At 45.1% G+C, this 18,536-nt stretch overlaps 1 protein-coding gene across 3 annotated transcripts in view; it reads right to left on the bottom strand.

Annotated features, from left to right (window-relative positions):
- Window positions 1-18,536, bottom strand: part of abca2 (ATP-binding cassette, sub-family A (ABC1), member 2) — a 739,176-nt gene that overhangs the window by 330,864 nt on the left and 389,776 nt on the right. For all 3 annotated transcript variants that reach the window (XM_072488215.1, XM_072488216.1, XM_072488217.1), the window contains 3 exons: window positions 8,309-8,527; window positions 2,521-2,837; window positions 436-595 (listed from right to left, as the gene is read on the bottom strand). In XM_072488215.1, coding sequence (XP_072344316.1) covers window positions 436-595; window positions 2,521-2,837; window positions 8,309-8,527 — 696 coding nt within the window. The remainder of the gene's footprint in view (window positions 1-435; window positions 596-2,520; window positions 2,838-8,308; window positions 8,528-18,536) is intronic.

The following is an 18,536-nucleotide window of genomic DNA, read 5'->3' as shown; positions in this document are numbered from 1 at the left end:
TCCTATGCTAACAATGTCAGGTATTTCTACTGCCTGCATCAGTAAATTACAATATAGCGCTGTGCATTCAGTTTGGCTAGACACCTATGTGTTCAATTGGTGCTGTGCTAACACATAGCTGTTTACACTCCATTGCTCGCATTGACGCCGTGGAATGAAACAGTACAGCTGTGCAACCTACTTTAAATCCGGGCTATGGGGAAAGAGCGGGGAAGTGTAATTAATTGAACAGCTCTCTCAAGGAGCTGGAACAGACACACTGGGTTGAGTGGTCCCTTTGTGTGCTGTAATATTCCATGGCTGTGGTGTTTCGAAATATAATTATTTACGAATGGCACTTCTGGAGGACAGTGCGCCGGTTATGGCAAAGTGCACAGCCTGAACCATTCTTTCTGCCAGCTGTTTCCTGGAATTGTAGCTTTGCTGGGCTCTTACCTTTTCTATGACCTTGTCCACCTCAGTGCCAACTGGTGAATAAAGAATTTTGGGATTAGTGGTCATGAGGTGCACCAGCAGTCCGAGGTTGCGTTGCTCCTTGCTGGTGAAGCCCAACGAACTCATGTTTCCCTGTTTCAGGGCCTCAGGTTCTATAGTTCTGGATCAAATAAGAGAGAAATATAAGTAAATTGGCGTATGCCTGTCATGAGAAGGAAAGCAGAGACACATTACAAATAACAATAATTAAAATCAACCCTGGAGTAATTATGCTACGAGTTGCGGGACAAAATTCTGACAAAAATTCAGATGTGTTTTGCAGCCACTGGTTGAAACGGAATATTGTTTCTAACCAGGCGGCCATTGAAAAGAACTTCAGGACAACAGTTGCCCAAGAGGGACCAAAGAATTCAGCCTTCGAATTGGAAAGTTCCATTGATCGTAAGATCAAAGTCCACAGATTCAAACTAGGATAAAAGTGATGATAGCACACTTTAGCAAAAGGTTATTCCAAGTACATTTTTGCTAATTACAAATCTTCTATTGATACGATGCATCAAAGGGTGCGTCAAAGTTTGGGAAACTTTTTGCAATTTTCCCATTTTAAGGGCTTAGATTTGAGCCTTATTAAAGTGCTTTCAACAAAGGCTTGTCTGAGAAGGATTAAATTGTTAAGTCAGTGCCCCCAGTGGTCAGGAATTCATTGCAGACAAGCTGTTTTTAATATGCAAGGGGGAAAGTTCTTTCATTTTGAGACCAATCAATAGGTTACTTGTGAGCCAAGTCTGATTATACAGGAAAACACGTTGCTGTGGACAAATCCTTTTGATCTCTATTGATCCGTGAGGAACATAGAACATAGAACTGTACAGCACAGTACAGGCCCTTCGGTCCACAATGTTGTGCCGAACTAGGATGAGAGGGATAGATAGAGTGGACGTTCAGCAACTTTTTCCTTGGGTGGATGTAGCTGTTACAAGGGGCATAACTATAAGGTTCATGGTGGAAGAAATAGGAGGGATGTCAGAGGCAGGTTCTTTACTCAGAAAGTGGTTGGGGCATGGAAGTCGAACAGCAGAATGTACATCTATCCCAGGCAGAGAGATTGGTCTCATCAACTGAGCAAGACAATCCACTGAAATAGATTACGTGGTGCCGTATGCTGGGGAGATGTTGGCATAATGTGAATGGCACTGGGCTGGAATTTTAGCGGCCCAGACCTCTGGAATGTTTTGGGGACATGGGTCCAAACCATAGAATCACATAATTTACAGTGCAGAAGGTGGCTATTCGTCCCATCGAGTCTGTACCACTCCTTGGAAAGAGCACCCCACTTAAGCCCATACCTCCACCCCATCCCTGCAACCCCTCCCAACCATTTTGGACAAGGGCAATTTAGCATGGCCAATCCACCTAATCTGCACATCTTTGGACTGTGGGAGGAAACCGGAGCACCCAGAAGAAATCCACGCAGATACGGGGAGAACATGCAGACTCCAAACAGACAGTGACTCATGCCGGGATTCGAACCTGGGACCCTGGAGCTGTGAAGCGACAGTGCTAACCACCATGCTACCATGCTGGTGGAATTTAAGTTTTGCTGGGGAATTGGCAAGCAGAGGTCATGGGTTTCTGTGCATTGGTAGAGTTGCCTAGGAGGGCTGCCACCTCCTCGCAGTCCATTGCAGAGAGCCACTGAAGTTCACCTCAGAAGAGTTCAAGTAAGTTAGGAGGTAAATAAAGATGTGGTAACTTAAATTTCTATCCCTCCCACGACTAAAAATGTTTTTCATATTATCAGGGAATGATAATTTCTCAGGAAAACAACTGTTCTACAAATTACAATAATGGAAATAATGGACTTAATTTCATGTCAGAATACAGGATAGTGTGTACACAGGTAGTACTAAATGCACAAAGGGGAATGGGGGGTGATTTGAAGGCAACTCAGAAGGGACGGACAATGGAATATGTAATTTGGCCCATGAAAGAAGTAGAGATTGAGAACATCATGTTGGTTATGGAAGTCATTTTTATATCTATTTCTCACTACAATAGCAGGATTACATCAGTTAGTGGTTTTACCTGTTATTCCCGCAGAGGATTGGCTGAAGGCCGGCCCAGAGCTGGACAAAGGCTGAAAACTGAGTGTGAGGATTCTTTTTCTCAGACTCCTCTCCCTCCTCCGAAGTGGCATTGGTGGCTGTGAAGTTGCCGCTCCAGCTGGTGCTGTTGGCAGCTGTTGGTGGGCTTTTGCCAGCACAGGCCCCCTTTGGGAGCAGTCTGGCCAGCCCTGATAAGGCATCGACATCTTTCAGAATTTTCTCCACTTCAATGAGGTCTTCAAGTAAGGCCCGGAGGTGTTGCTGAACGGCTGTGCTGTTCACCTCATTCAACTTGAGCTAGACATGGGAAAGAAAACACTACAGTAGCAGTAGATATCCAGTATGGTAGATTATAACCAGTATAGCCATCATAACCAATAGGTTGTAACAAGCCTGGTAGTTATTCACAATGCATGACATAACATCACCTCGTGGCTGAACCTTGTGTTAAGTGTCAATGTAAATTGATGTTTCAGGTTTAATTTCCAGGTTAGTTAGCAAACTATGAAGACCCAGGAGGCCCTTGGGGTGAACAACAGCAAGTTTATTGCAGACAAAGAAAATGGCCGCTACGTCGGAACTACCAGAATGCCAGTCCCTATCCGGGCCGGCTTTGACGAACTCCAGTAAAGGGCCTCAGCTAGGCGGACCTCTGCCTGCTAGCTGGGAAGCTCGTATCCCACAAGTCGCATGGAGATCGATTAGGGTATCCCTGTGGTCCTCGTAAGGGTTGTTACACAAACACTTTTGCATTTATGCATATTTAGAGTCATAGATGTTTACAGCTGGAAACAGGCCCATCGGCCCAGCTTGTCCATGCCACCCAGTTTCTATCACTAAGCTAGTTCTACTTGCCTGCATTTGGCCCATATCCCTCTATACCCACCCTGCCCATGTAATTGTCTATAGAGTATTTAAATGTATTGTCTTTTGAAAACAAACTCGACAATGTCAGGGGGTTACTAAAACACCTCAAGATAGGTCATCACCTTGGACTTGGATGACTTTTGTGCAATGTACTGTTGACCAGGCACACTTGCAGAGTACATTAGCAGAAATTAAAAACTTGCAAATCATGTTGTTTTGTCCGATTACTCATCAATGTGTAATCATATCAAAAATATTGATTCCAATTTATCTCTCCAACCTGTGTCCTTGCAGAGAATACTTATGCATGTATTTTAATCTAAGGTTTGCGTTTAAAATTGGGCCGAAGTTAGTATGAGCATGATAAACACTTAATATAGTGTCCAGTCCATAATTCAATTCAGCTGGATATTCAGCAATTCTTATCCTTTCTCACCCAGTTCCCCTTTCAAGGGCTTCTGACTTCATATGACATTGTCTGGTGTGAAGCCTGCATATAGACATCTCCACAACATGCCGTAACAACAGAAAGCTCATGAAAATCAAAGTAGACCAGCAAAGAGGTGTTGTTTTAGGGAAATAAATCTCAGTGGGAAAATAGGGTGCCAAAGTTCAAACTTTACACTTTAACCACTATTTCTTGAGGCCAAGGATGGAATTATTCTATTTTTCTGAAGAATGTCGCAGCAGGCAGGAAAGAGGCATCAAAGCCACTGGCCCCGACAGCAGCTTTCTCCATCGCATTGCTCGCAACCTTTTTTAAAGGCCACCCTGACACAAAAAAGCAAAAATAGACCACCACCATCATCCCCCCCCCCCCCCCACGCAACACCACTACCATTCCCGGCACTGCTCACCAGGTGCACGCCATGGGAGACCTGTCATAATTCACATCAGCATGCCCCCACACCGACGTGAATGAGCAATGTGATGGAGGGGGACCATCAAGCGTAAAGGCCTGCTAATTATTTATATTTACTCTGATAGGGTTCCTGACGTTAAACATCAGGAATCAATTTAAGTCATGGGTTTGGGGGGGGGGGGGGGGGGGGGGGGGGAAAGAGAATCTCAGTGGGTGGGAGTTCCTGCTGATGTATAACGCGATTTGGACCTCTCATGAGATTTTTGCACTCCCGTCATCATTCACACCCGATGCAAACAGGAGGACAAAATCCCAGCCCATGTTTTTAGGCAAGAGGTTCATAGCATCATGAGGGGCGTGGAGAGGGTGAATAGGGAGCAGCTGTTCCCCTTAGTTGCAGAGTCAGTCACGTGGGGACACAAGTTCAAGGTGAGGGGCAAGAGGTTTTGGATGGATTTGAGAGAAAGCTTTTTTACCGAGGGTGGTGACGGTCTGGAATGCACTGCCTGGTAGAGAGGTTTGCCTTACATCCTTTAAAAAGTACCTGGATGGCCACTTGGCACCCCATAACGTTCAAGACTTTGGGCCAAGTGCTGGTAAATGGGATTCGGTAGGCAGGTCAGGTGTTTTTCACATGTCTGTGCCGACTCGATGGGCCGAAGGGCCTCTTCGTGTGATTCTATAGCTACTTGAATGAACTCCTCAATATGATAAGGCACCGGAAAGCAGTGCTTGATTTCTACACAAGCTATAAATAACCACGGACCTATTTCAGCATGTTGTACATTATGAACAACCACAAGGGCTACTGCAGTCAATAATGTGCAGAAGAATGGATGACCTTGGTGAGTTACAGGCATATCACGTATGTTTGGGTGCCAATAGATGGAACAGCAGCTTCACTTGTTTAACGCACTGGATCAAAACAATTAAAGAACCCACATATTTGAAAACATCCCGACTGCCTTTTTTGTTTCATTTAGCTGTCACCTCTCTCTCCTGTTTGATGTGAAATGGACAATGGCCCAGCAAACATTTCAGAATTGCAATTTGCACACTTTGATGGGCGAATGTGCAATTTACAAGCAAATGTCACACACAGGAATGTTAGATATTGGATTTGATTCGGTTCCAGAAACGTTGACGTGACTGCACTACAAACCTAAGTTTTCAATGACGGCGCATCAATTCAATGCGGTGTCCTTGCTCTGTCACCAGAGAGCAGTCTACAACACTAAAGGCCAAACTTCACTTTGTTTTCTCCATTGTAAGCAAAATTGGTGGGAGGTTATGAGTCAGAGGCAGGGTGATAGTGATTCATCGGGAAGCTAATCTCATTTCTGAGTTCAGTTGACAACAAACACTTCAACGTCACTCTCGCTCTTCATCACATTATCTGAACCCCTTGAGATTTCCTCATAATTGCTCCCACGCATGGAATTCTCCACATGAATTTTTCAGAAAATTCAGGGGAGCCAAGTTTGTTTTGAGTCGTAAGCATTAATCAAATACGTTTGGGTGCCAATAGATGGGAACAACAGATTCAAATGTTTATCATAAGATCGTCATCTGATGGAGCATCAACAGACATACTTCTGCAAACAGAGATATGTTGCTGAAACTTTTCGGTTTGCACTCATCAAGACAAACAGAAGAATGCTAAATTACAAATGATTCCCCAAGCTCCTGGGTAATTCAAAACAGGTGTAAGGTTTGAACATAATCCTTTTGTTTACAGAGTCCCTTCACTTTCTCCATGGCAATGCTCTGGCCAGAGTTGAGTTGACGATCTATCAAAATCCTTTTCTCCTGTATTATAAATTGCAATTGTTTGAAATTTAGTATTCTTGTGTTTGTCCAGGTGTGTACAAGGCAAAAAGCTTGGGCAAAGTCTCTCTTTTCAGCAACGCACATAATTCTCCAAAAGGGGTGGTGGGACAAGGTTTGTGCCAGTGAAGTTGTACATGTTGAAATCTTGGTTGTTTCATTGGTGAAAAAGCAGTACAAATCACTGTATGGAACTTCAGGGGAAGTCTACAGCACCCCAGAGTAGAAGTCTCCAATAGCCCTGTGGTGTGAAGTTAGGGCTTTAACGACTTGTGTGTACATTTGAGATTTGAGAATTTGTAAATCTATGTCTTTTTTCCAGTACTGTTATGAGTGCGGTGTTTTATAAGATAGTTATGTTTTAGACCATCTCTTTAATTCAAGGTAATATGTAGTGACAGGTGACCTGTAAATGCATGACTGAGAGAACCAGCGTGCACTAAAATACAATCCAGCTCTAATCAAGCCAGGAGAGGCAAATCAGAGAGAAAAACAAAGTGAAGCGTTTCAGTCCTAATGTGAACTTAACATGATTAACCCAATAAAGCCCAAGAGCTGAAGTCCTCTCCTAATTGCCTCACTGATTCATAAAGGCCCCTCGCCTGAGGTGCGGGTGATTCTCAGGTTAAATCACCGCCAGTCAGTTCTCCCCCTCAAAGGGGAAAGTAGCCTCTGGTCATCGGAGACTGTGGCAACTTTACCTTTACCTGCCACACTGATCTCATTGGAACTTGTCATTCAAATATTTAACCTGTTTTACCGACTCTATTGCTGCTATAGAACAAGGAATGTTGACTTCCAAATGATTATGCTTATAAACCCACCCTGTGACTATACAAGGAATCAAATCGGTGTTGCATCCCCTTTAATTTAATGTTTTTATTAACATGATATTCATCAGTTGTCTATAACACTGTGACATCCATTTATTCCATCAAACTCTGTAAGCCTCACCTATTTCATTAAATAATTCTAAAAGGCCTTTCTAAACAAAAGGAGCAGCGTAGGCAGATGCACTTTAACATCCAATGCTTCTCTGTGGCAGCAGGTTATTAGTTGATGCAGGAAGGCATCCAGCTGAGATTTTCCACATCAATTTCCTTCTCATTTTCAGAGAACAGGCTTCCCTCTATTCAGCGCATCCTACAGTGGCTCGCGTAACATCACTAACTTGCCACGTCTGGGAAATTGTGGTGCTGGGGCCTTTCCTAGGACCCTCTAAAGGAATGACACAGTGTAGAGGAGATCATTCAGCCCATCATATCTGTGCTGGCTCTTTGAAAGAGCAATTGAATAAGCCCCATTCCCCAGATCTTGCTCCATTGTCTGAAGAGGTTTCCCCTTCTAACGTCTAATTTACTTTTGAAATTTACAACTGAATGTGCTTCCGCCATCCCTTCAATGAGCATGTTCCACATCTTGATTCACTGCATAAAGGAATTTCTCATCTCGTCTCTGGTTCATTTGACAATTATTTTAAGTCCATGTCCTATGGTTATTGACACCCTTGCTAATGGAAACAATTTTAACCATCTACTCCCATCAAAGTCCTTGTAGATTCGGACGCCTCTATTAGATCTCCCTTGACCTTCTCTGCTCTAAGAAGCACTATCCTAGCTTCTTCACATTGTTGGAAGTCGTTCACCCCGGCACCATTCTGGAACATCTCCTCTTTACGTTTTTCAAAGTCCTGACATCTTCTCTAAAGTGTAGTACTCAGAATTTGACAGAACACTGTAGCCACAGCCTAAGCAGTGATTTACACACAAAAGTGTTTCCCAATGTGAATAGAGCCTCCCCACTGGCAGAACAACCTTGGAAAGTTACTCCACCTCCTTTACATGCATTCGTTCACTTAGTTATGTAGTAAGTGAATCGAGAAAACTGCTGTTCTAAACAAATTCAGCGCAAGTGCATCTCAATGCATCAGAGCTTCCTGATCTCTTCAAGTGGAGCCAGACATCTTGATGGACAACCAAATGCACCTTCTCCAGTGGTGCAAATTTGACTTGTTGGGACATTACACAGAGATGACTCAAGATAAGGATAAGAACAATGAACATGGGAATAATGTTGGGATAAGGCACGTAGCAAGGTGCACTGTGCTCCTACAGTGGGAAAAGACATTTGAATGAGCTGGAAGCTTCAACACTGAAATGAGACAAAGTTCCCCCCCCCCCCTCCCCAAAAACCAAATCTACAAGAGACTCACCTTCTCCACTATTTTCTGGATGTCCACTTGGCTTTTAAGTTTATCGGCGAGCTCCTGAAAGCGTTCCTTCCGCACTTTGGTGGTGGTGTTGCAAATAGCTGCCCGGTAACCATTTAGCTGAGCATTCTGAGCGGCAGGAATCACTAGGATCTTCTGTAGATCGTCCTGTTCATCGTTGCATGTCAGGTATTCCAATACCTTGGGCATGAACAAAATATTCTAGAAACCAGAAGCAAAAGTTTCATCAGTTGTGGGGGGGGATGGAAAACATTAGAAATAACACACCACCTCACTATACAAGGAGTAAGCCACAATACATTATATTAGTGGAGTTGCTGGAGCTTCATGAAAATATAATAATAATGCATCTTTACCTAATATTAATGGGAAGCAAAGAACGTTGATGGAGGGAGGAAAATATTGTTTTAATCTTTCACAAGGATTGGCCTTGAAGCTGCACAGCCGTGTTCAGTTCTCCACTCACAGTCTCCAGCTTGGTCGTTGTTTCTGGTCCCATTCGAGAGTTAAAAAGGGCCATGCCTGCATTTCCCCAGGCAAACATTAAAAAGAGGAGCCATACAATAGAGTGGCCTACAATCAAAACAGCCTGGGTACGAGTGAATGAAATGTGTGCATCAATGTCGAAATGAATACTTTCCCCTGAAAATATGTTCTCTAATAATTCCAGAATTGAAGGTGTCCTATGTCTTAGGAACCTCTGAACACAAGTGTGTTGTGGATTCGAGCCAATGTGCTGGGACAGTCCTGGCGTATTTCATTTCCACCCTCCAAGGCATATCACAGAGCTGGAATGTACACGCTGCACCAGGACCACAGAGGTCTTCTGCAATCATTTCTCATCAGAATTATTCCACCCCACCAATAAAAGTACTGCATTGCTGGGACTATACTTATATTGCAAAGCTGACATCGGAGGCAGGCCTATGGGTTGCTTCCAGTGCTTGAACCTGGCGGTACTCTGTCAAAAGAAGGATCATTCAGAGCACCAGCGGTATCCATAATAATAACTTTCACACACAGAGCAGCTTTAACATAGATGTTTGGCTTTGTAGCGGTGGGCATAAATTTGGCAGATGTGGTATAATGTGGGAAAATATGCACTTGTCCACTTATGGCAAGAAGAATCAAAAAGCAGTATTTTAAATGGAGAAAGATCGCAGAAGGTAATGGTTCAGAGGGATCACAAAAGCTTGGTATGTAAATATAGCAAGTGGTTGGGAAGGCAAATTGAATGTTTACTGCAAGGGGAATGGAATGTAAAAATAGGGATGTTTTCCTACAGCTGTTCAGGGCCTTGGTGAGACAACATCTGGAGCACGGTGTACAACTTTGGTTTCCTTAATTACAAAATGATTGCATTAGCAGTTCAGAGAAGGTTCATTCAACTCATTTCTTGGATGAAGGGCTTATTTTATGAAGTAAGGGTGATACCCAGTGTAGTTTAGAAGAATATGAGATGATCGTATTGAAACATATAAAACCCTAAGAGGATTTGTTAGGTTAGATACCAGAAGGATGTCTCCTCTTGTGGGGGAGACTAGAACTAGGGGACACAGTTTAAGAATATGGGGCCTCCTTTTTAAGAGAGATGAGGAGAATTATCTTTCTCCCAAGAGGGTCATAGTCTGTGGAGTTCTCTCCCCCAGAAAACAGTGGAGGCTGGGTACTGAATTTATTCAAGGTTGAGTTAGACAGATTTTTGATAGGCAAGAGAGTCAAGGGTTATGGGTGAGGGGTGCAGATAGGAAGTGGAGTTGGGGCAATAGCCAGGTCAGCCGTGATCTTATTGAATGGTGCGGCAGGCCCAAAGGGCCAAATGGTTTATTTCTGCTGCTGAGTCAATGTTCCAGTGGACCATCTTTGTCAGTTCTATATCATCTGCAATTTTAATCACTTCAAGCTCCAGATAACTTGTGAAGAAATTACAGTAACGTAGAGCATAGTACAGAGCCGATTGTTACATTTATATAGGGTGTGATCTACCGGCCGGGTGAACAGGGGCGAACTCGGCCAGCAGACGCTGGGAGAGGTCTCGTCCTTGCTGCCGGGAGAGACCACGTCCTGGATCTACCCGGCTCACCATGCCTCACGAGATCTAACCGGATCTCACGAAATGTCACAATCTGAATCCCTCCCATTATGGGACCCGGGTTCAATTCCAGCCTCGGGTGAATGTCTGTGTGGAGTTTGAACGTTCTCCCCGTGTCTGCGTGGGATTCTCCGGGTGCTCCGGTTTCCACCCAGTCTAAAGATGTGCCGGTTGCTTGGATTGGCCATGCTAAATTGCCCTTTTGTGTCTGAAGATTAGGTAAGTTAGTAATTGGGCCTAAGTAAGGTGCTCTTTTGGACGGCTGGTACAGACTCGATGGGCCAAATGGCCTCCTTCTGCACTGTCGGGATTCTATGATTCTATGATCAAGGCAATAGAAGGATATGAAAACAAGGATGAGAACTTTAAAAGTCTGAAGTTGCCGCTGGACAGGGAGGTAATGTCGACCAGTTAGCACAGAGCTGATGGATGCACATTGCAGAGTCCTTTCCTGTATCAACAGGTCCACAGAAATAATCCAACAGGCAGTTAGATCTGCGGCCATATGAATAAAATGGAGCTCCCTCATCAACGTCCACAGCAACTCGTTCAGCTTGGCTTTGTCACTGATGTAAAAATTTAAATTCAGGAACCGACAGAAATTCCTTGAAATGAAGGATGTGGATCTGAATTCCTTTGAATGTTTAAAGGGGCCCCAAGGGTGGACTGACAGGACTGGAGGAGTCACTTGGCTCCATCTTGTCAGAATCAATTCAGTGGGACTGGGTGAGCTGGGGTATATGCATTAACCGTGCTCAATTTGGCAATAAAATCCACCATGAGTCGCCGGTAATTTTTTCCCACAAAGCAGCCAGTCTTGCTCGTGTATCAGTGACACATATGTTTAAAACGATTTGCAGAAGCGTTGTTGCACAGACAAAAATGCTTGCTCTTATATTAGGGGTCACATAATCTCTGCTGAAACTTCATGCCCGCTATGAGCAAAAATAAATCCTCCTGTTCATGTGTTAAAAATGGATGGTTACAAGTAAATCAATATAAAGTTATATGGTGGTGAGATGCATAGAATCAAAGGCCACTGCAAATGGTCATTCAGCTCATCATATCTAGACCAACTCTTTGAAAGAACTATCTGATTAGTCTCAATCCTCTCCCAGAAGGGAAAAAGTAGTAAAACTTGACATAACTGGTGCTGGTCCCAACTGGTCTTCTATATCTTAAAATGGAATTCCAGTTGGGACCAGCACCAGTTATTTCTCAAGTTTCACTGTTTTCCCCTCTGGGCTGCTTTTTCCACCAAGCCCTGCAAATTCCTCCTTTTCAAGTATTTAACCGATTCCCCTTTGAAGGTTTCTGCCCCCCTACCATTCCAGGCAGTGCATTGAGAAATTGGTTCAAGCCTCACTTGGGAGACTCGAGTCCATTAACAGGGCTGACACCGCAGTGCCGAGTAAGGGCTACGCTCTCAGACGCGCTGTTATTCTGATGAGACGCTAAACCAAAATCCCGCCTGCCCTCTCAGGTGAATGCAAAACATTTCATGGCGCTATTTGGTGAAGAATGGTATTTCCCTAGCATCCTGACCAATAGTTACCCTTCAAACAGCGCCTATGAAGAGATGTGGGCGCGATCCAACGGCCACGCTGCACCGGAAAAGCAGCTCGCAGTGGTGCAGCGTGACCACTGAAAGCCAGGAGACCCCGCTCCCGGGATCTACCCAACTCGCCACGCCTTGTGAGATCCAACGTGATTCCGCGAAACGTTACGATGTAAATCCCACCCACAATGGCAAATATTAGAGTGAGGCAGTAAGCCTCGGAATCGGGGAGGAGGGGATCGGAGGCCCCAACTGCAAACCCTTTGGGGAGGGTGGTGCCCTGGCACTGGTGCCACCTGGGCACCCAGCCAGTGCCAAAGTGCCCCTGTTGTGGTGATATGCATCACTGTAAATACACAAGGGGTTAATGCAAATACACTACAACTAAGTAAACACTAGAGGGAGCACAAGGGACATCATGACATGCAGACATACAGCTAATGAACACAGATTAGGACACGGCCAATGGGCAGTCAAGACACCCAGAGGTGACACTACAACAAGGGCGCAACCCATATAAAAGGACACGGCACACATCCTCTTTCTCTTTCCATAGGCGACACTTGGAGAGAAGCACAGGGGCAGATCAGAAGCATCACACCCACCACATGGCTTAGAGCAGACTGGTTAGATAGACTGAGTTACTATAGCAAGATCAGCAGGAGAGTCGAACTCAAGTAGGAGAATTGTTAACTGTTCAATAAAGGTGTTAAACCTATCTCCAAGTCTGAACCTTCCTTTGTCAGCGCATACATCAAGGAAGCAGCTTATGCTACATGAAGAAGCATAACACAACACCTGTGGCACTGCCAGCTGGCAAGGTGCCAAGCTGGCATTTTTTGTGCATGTGCAATCGGGTCGGGGGTGCCAGGCGTTGGTGTTGGGGAGGGTGGTGGTGGAGTGGTGGGGGCTGGGTGGGGTGGGACCCTACCTCCCATAGTGCGATCGGGCTGGGGGATAAGGTCGGAGATCGGGACACCATTTTTAAATTCCGACAAGCGGAGCTCCCCACTGTACAAAACGGGGCGATGTACAGCCTCAGACAAGCATTCCCCGTTCAGGCCCCTTATTCAACGCGCGGCACGTTGAATAGCCATGTGTTTCTCGCCACTCTGAGCGCTGGGAAACACGCGGCTAAATATGCTCGCTCGGGGACTTTGTTCCCTTTTGGGAGAATCGTGGATCATCAAATTGCACAACTACTCCCCAGGAATCCATCACCAGGCAGTCTTCTCTTCCATCTCATACTGACAGCTAACAGTGGTACAGTGGCAGGTAAAATTAACAGGAAAAGAAAAATCATTTGCTCGGTCAGCAAATTAACAGTGGCATTTCCTACATTAGATAGTGACTTTATAAAGTATTTCATTAACTGGAAACTGCTTTGAGGCACCCTAAAGTCATGCTTCCAGACGCTTCAAAATGCAAGACTTTTTTTCAAGTTTTTCTAGATTACTACAACACTGCAAAAACCCCTTTAAAGACAAGTAATTCAATATAAATTTATGCAATGTCACTGAATGGCCATCAGGAGGCAGGCACTGATAATGTTGTCTGAAATAGGAGGTAATTTTGTTAGCTACCCGGTAATGCCAATGGCATTGGAATAGCGAGCGAGGAAGATGGATGAAGGGTTGAATACAGCCGCCTGCTCATGTTCGATCAGCTTTCTGCCCCCACTTTCTCTTCACAGAACCTGTGCGATGTTGTGTAACAGCTGTTATAAGATAAAGGGAGCTCGGAAATATTATGCCAAGGAAAAGATCTATATAGGTTACTACTGACTGGGAGGCTTTCAATTCAAACATTAAAATAGATGACCTCAAAAAACATAAAGCTGACTTATGTGGAAACACTCACTGATTATATTTTGTTCTTTTTCTTGAGCCTAATCTTTATGAGATAAACGCGCTAACGAGCTCTACAAAACGCAATGTCTGGTCTGCTCAAAGGTCAGAAATTTTGACAGAACGTTTTTTTTAATAACACGACCATTCTCCTTCATTGTCTGTGGGCGGAAAATTATATATGAATATAAATTATCCAACATTTGACTATCCCGCAGGGAATGAAATTGCATAATTTCAGATGCCCTTGACCAGCACTTCAACAAGAATAAATTGCACAACCACTCCCCAGGAATCCATCACCAGGCAGTCTTCTCCTCCATCTCATACTGACAGCTGACAGCGGTATGGAGGCAGGTAAAACTAACGGGAAGAGAAATATCATCTCTCCAGCATCGATCACAAGAAGTAGAGATGTGTATACATTTGCCATGCTTCTCTCACGCTTGTTCAGCTGAAATTTTCTGTGACATATTTATTCTGTTATTGGTGGAATATTGTGCATTTTGTTAAGCCGCAGATTGGCTGGAGGAATACCAGTGGTTTTCAGTCTCCATAGAATTCCTACAGTGCAGAAGGAGACCATTTGGTCCGTCATGTCAGCACCGACCCTTTTGAAAGAGCACCCCACCAGGCCCACTCCCCCACACTATGGCCGAAGCCCCACCTAACCTGCACGTCTTTGGACTGTAGAAGAAAACTGGAGCACCCGGAGGAAACCCACGCAGACACGGGGAGAATGTGCAAACTCCACACAGTCACCCAAAGCTGGAATTGAACCCGGGTCCCTGGCGCGGTGAGGCAGCAGTGCTAGCCACCGTGCCACCCCTCAGGAGTAACGTGATGAAATAACGGTGATTCTACCCAGCACAATTCATTTGCACACAGTTTCAAACTCTAAAATATAAATCTTATGGACGAAACCCATGTCCGTTAATACGCATCATCTACATTTTGCAGCACATTATCAGTTCCAAAACACTCACCGCCGTCACATGGCCATGCCTTCATTGTTGCAGGGTCAAAATAATGGAACTGCAACATGGTAATATCTTCACTACTGGAGCAGCAGCTGTTCAAGAAGAAGGTCCACAAACACCTTTACAAGGAAAACCAGGAATGTCCAATGTATGCCGACTCTGCCCAGTGATGCCCATTTACTGAGAATCACCATTGGGGAAAAGCAGCTCGCCAAGCTTTCATTGATGGCACCTCCCTCCTCTAAAACTGAGATGGTTCTTGGGAATGCTGTCATTTCCAAATTCCTCCCGAGTCAAACACCCCAAGACACTAATTTGTTTTTCTGTTAATTCGTGGGACGTGAGGCCAGCGTTCATTGCTCATCACTAATTTCCCTAGAGAAGGGTGGTGGTGAGCCGCCTTCTTGTTCCGCGTGGTGCAGATGCACTCACAGTACTGTCCAGGAAGGGCGTGTCAGGATTAGGGCAAATGTCGCCATGAATTCACCTTCACGAGATCAGTAATCCTGCAACTTCCCACCTGACAGAATTGTGAAAACACCATCACTACATGCACTGCAGTGGTTCAGTTTATCAGGGTAGTTACATGTGACAAGTAACTGAGGCTTTGTCAGCCTCGCCCACATCTCAAGAATAAATGGGTACAAAAATTGAATCGACCGACTAAAATGTGTTGTAAAGTAAATAAAATCTGTGTAATGTATCCCAGTACCTCATAACACGGAATTCCCTCAGTTTTTCCTTTCTGAACTAAATTTAAAAGTAATCAAGACTCAAGCTTGGGTTTGCCCTAAAGACTGCACATGAATTTACCATGTTTACTCTTTGGCTCTTATCACATAAGTGATAAGAATCTGTAATTTCCCAGACTGCCCCGCAGCAGAGAAACCATCACACAACGGACACAGACACAGAAGAGGATAGGGGGACGACTGAAAGATAAGGGGCAACGATAGGCTTTGGAAGAGCCTTTTAAAAGTGGGCTGAGTCGCTCGGTGATGCACTCCAGAGCGACGGCTGAAAGCTGGCGAGGTTTGTGTTCAGGCCTCAGATTCCAGGTTACTTAAACAGGGAGGACCTTCGCTCTTCTTCAAGATTACAAGATTGAGCCAAGATCCCTCTTTATATTTGAGGCATCAGGAATGTTTGATCAGATAGTACAATTTTCCATCACCATGAAGCAGTATTGCATCTTAAGGTCCAGTTCAGAATACCTGACTAAACAACAGTGACAATCATAGATTATCATAGAATTTACAGTGCAGAAGGAGGACATTCAGCCCATCGAGTCTGCACCGGCTCTTGGAAAAAGCACCCTACCCAAGGTCAACACCTCCACCCTATTCCCATAACCCAGTAACCCCACCCAACACGAAGGGCAATTTTGGAGACTAAGGGCAATTTACCATGGCTAGTCCACCTAACCTGCACATCTTTGGACTGTGGGAGGAAACCGGAGCACCCGGAGGAAACCCACGCACACACAGGGAGGATGTGCAGACTCCGCACAGACAGTGACCCAAGCCGGAATCGAACCTGGGACCCTGGAGCTGTGAAGCAATTGTGCTATCCACAATGCTACTGTGCTGCCCTTCAAGGACCTTCAAGGAAAGACCAATCAAGGTCTTTCCTTCCATTCAGGTGGATCACCACATTGTAATCCGGAACATCTTCCAATGGGTAAACGAGAGCACTGAGAGAGTAACTTTCAGTTCCAGTGAGGGCAGAAAACTGGGATTAGTTCATGGACAGCCCCATCACACATCCTGAAAGGAAAATCGCGCCCGGTACCTAACTGTCAGTTGATCCACCGCTGGCAGTTTCCACACCCACCGGAAGTGGTCTAGACTGCGCCCATGTGATAAGAATCTGTAATTTTTCAGACGAGCTACTTGCTCGTGTCTGAGTCTAATTCCATCGGTTCTTGACTTCCATACTGTAACACTTTGCAGCAGTGGGAGGGAATGGCGTGGTGTTAATGCCACCGGACTAGTAATCCAGAGGCCCAGGCTATTGCTCTGGGGGGTGTCATAGGTTCAAATCCCACCATGGCAGCTGGTGGAATTTAATCAGAGCAGGGCCAAATGGCCTACTCTTGTTCCTTGTTTCTATGAATCAGCAGGCAGTAACTAGCAGCAGGTGCGCGCTCCAAATCCCTCCTGCCCCCTAGCCCAAGGGTGCCGACATGCAGTGCCCCACTCGCCACCTTACCCGGGATTAACCGATCCAGCGTGTCGTGGGACTGGAGTGAAGTCCCACACCAGGACGGTGATTTTACGGAGCTGCCAAGGAAGACTGCGCTCCACACAAACAAAGTACGGCCACTGCTGGAAACCTGAAGTTCCGGCTAAAAATGCTGGAAGTACTCAGGCAGCATTCAGAGACAATCAGTTAATGTTTCAGATCAATGGCCTTTGAGATTGACCCTTCTTTCATCAGAACCTCATTGACCTGAAACGTGAACAGTTTCTCTCCACGGATGCTGCCTGGTACCTAACTGTCAGCCTGTTGAAGATGGCACTTCATTTGCATATACCACTCCATTGTTGCCCAAAGCACATAGCAGCCCCAAGCGTGGCCCAGTTCAAAGCCATTGACTGTTCCTGCTTGAAAAGCTCCACAGTGCATCAACGGAAGGAACAAAAAGAGGTACAAAAGTATCTAGAACTGTGGGAAGTTTGTGTTGAAATCTATTATTTTCCAGAATAAGACATTTCGCTAAACCAAAGCAGCCACAATAGCTATTATCAGGACACGATTATTCTAATTACCATGGTAACTGGCCCGTGATGGTGCTGCCTTTGCAGTCGAGATGCATATTAAAATCAGCAGACAACTTATTAGTAGCCTGCAGTTATCAGCAGTACTCCGGGGATTGCATGTCCTTGTTAGCGAGTAGTGAAATAGAGAGAGTGCCAAAAGGCCGACACACTGGCAAAGAAGGATATGCATGATTGGGAAATTGCCGCTAAATTCCCGGCATTTCTCTGTAATTTCACCAAACACGATATAGGGCTGCTGCTGGATTTGGAAAGGGTGATGAGGTGGTGATGAGGTGGAACACGCATCTAGGGAGAGCTGAGAAAGCAAATCAATTAACCCATTTCCAGCGTGGAAATGGCTCAGGCAGCAAGCAGTTTCAAAATATATCCACGTTATTTATGAAGCATTAGAACTAATCACTGCTGTTGCTGGGCTGGAGGGTGTTGTTGTACGCCTGAAAATACCTTGACATGATAGGAGGTGGTGGCGGGGTGGGGTAAGTAATAGATTTCAAATAAGGTACCATTTTAGTGATGTCACGCCTATAATCAACTCCCATGTTGTTAGGAGGTATCTGTACCTTTTTAATTAGCTGACGGGATCGGGCATTGCCGGCTATGCCAGTATTTATTGACCATCCCTAATTGCCCTTGAGAAGGTGCTGGTGAGCTGCCTTCTTGAACCGCTGCAGTCCCTGTGGTTCAGGTACACCCACAGCGCTGTTAGGGAGCGAGTTCCAGTACTTTGACCCTGCCACAGTGAAGGAACAGCAATATATTTCCAAGTCAGGATGCTGAGTGACTTGGAGGGGAGGGGAACATTAAAGCGGTGGCATTCCCATTCCTCTGCTACTCTTCTCCTTCTAGATGTTACTGGTCGTGGGTTTGGAAGGTGTTTCCCAAGAAGATTTGCTAAGTTCTTCCAGTGTGCCTTGTGGATGGTACACACAGCTGCCACTGTCTGTCAGTGG

The sequence above is a fragment of the Scyliorhinus torazame genome, chromosome 22, assembly GCF_047496885.1.
Source record: "Scyliorhinus torazame isolate Kashiwa2021f chromosome 22, sScyTor2.1, whole genome shotgun sequence".
Taxonomy (NCBI): domain Eukaryota; kingdom Metazoa; phylum Chordata; class Chondrichthyes; order Carcharhiniformes; family Scyliorhinidae; genus Scyliorhinus; species Scyliorhinus torazame.
Note: the sequence above shows the minus strand (reverse complement) of the source record. Positions and strands in the feature narration are given on the sequence as shown.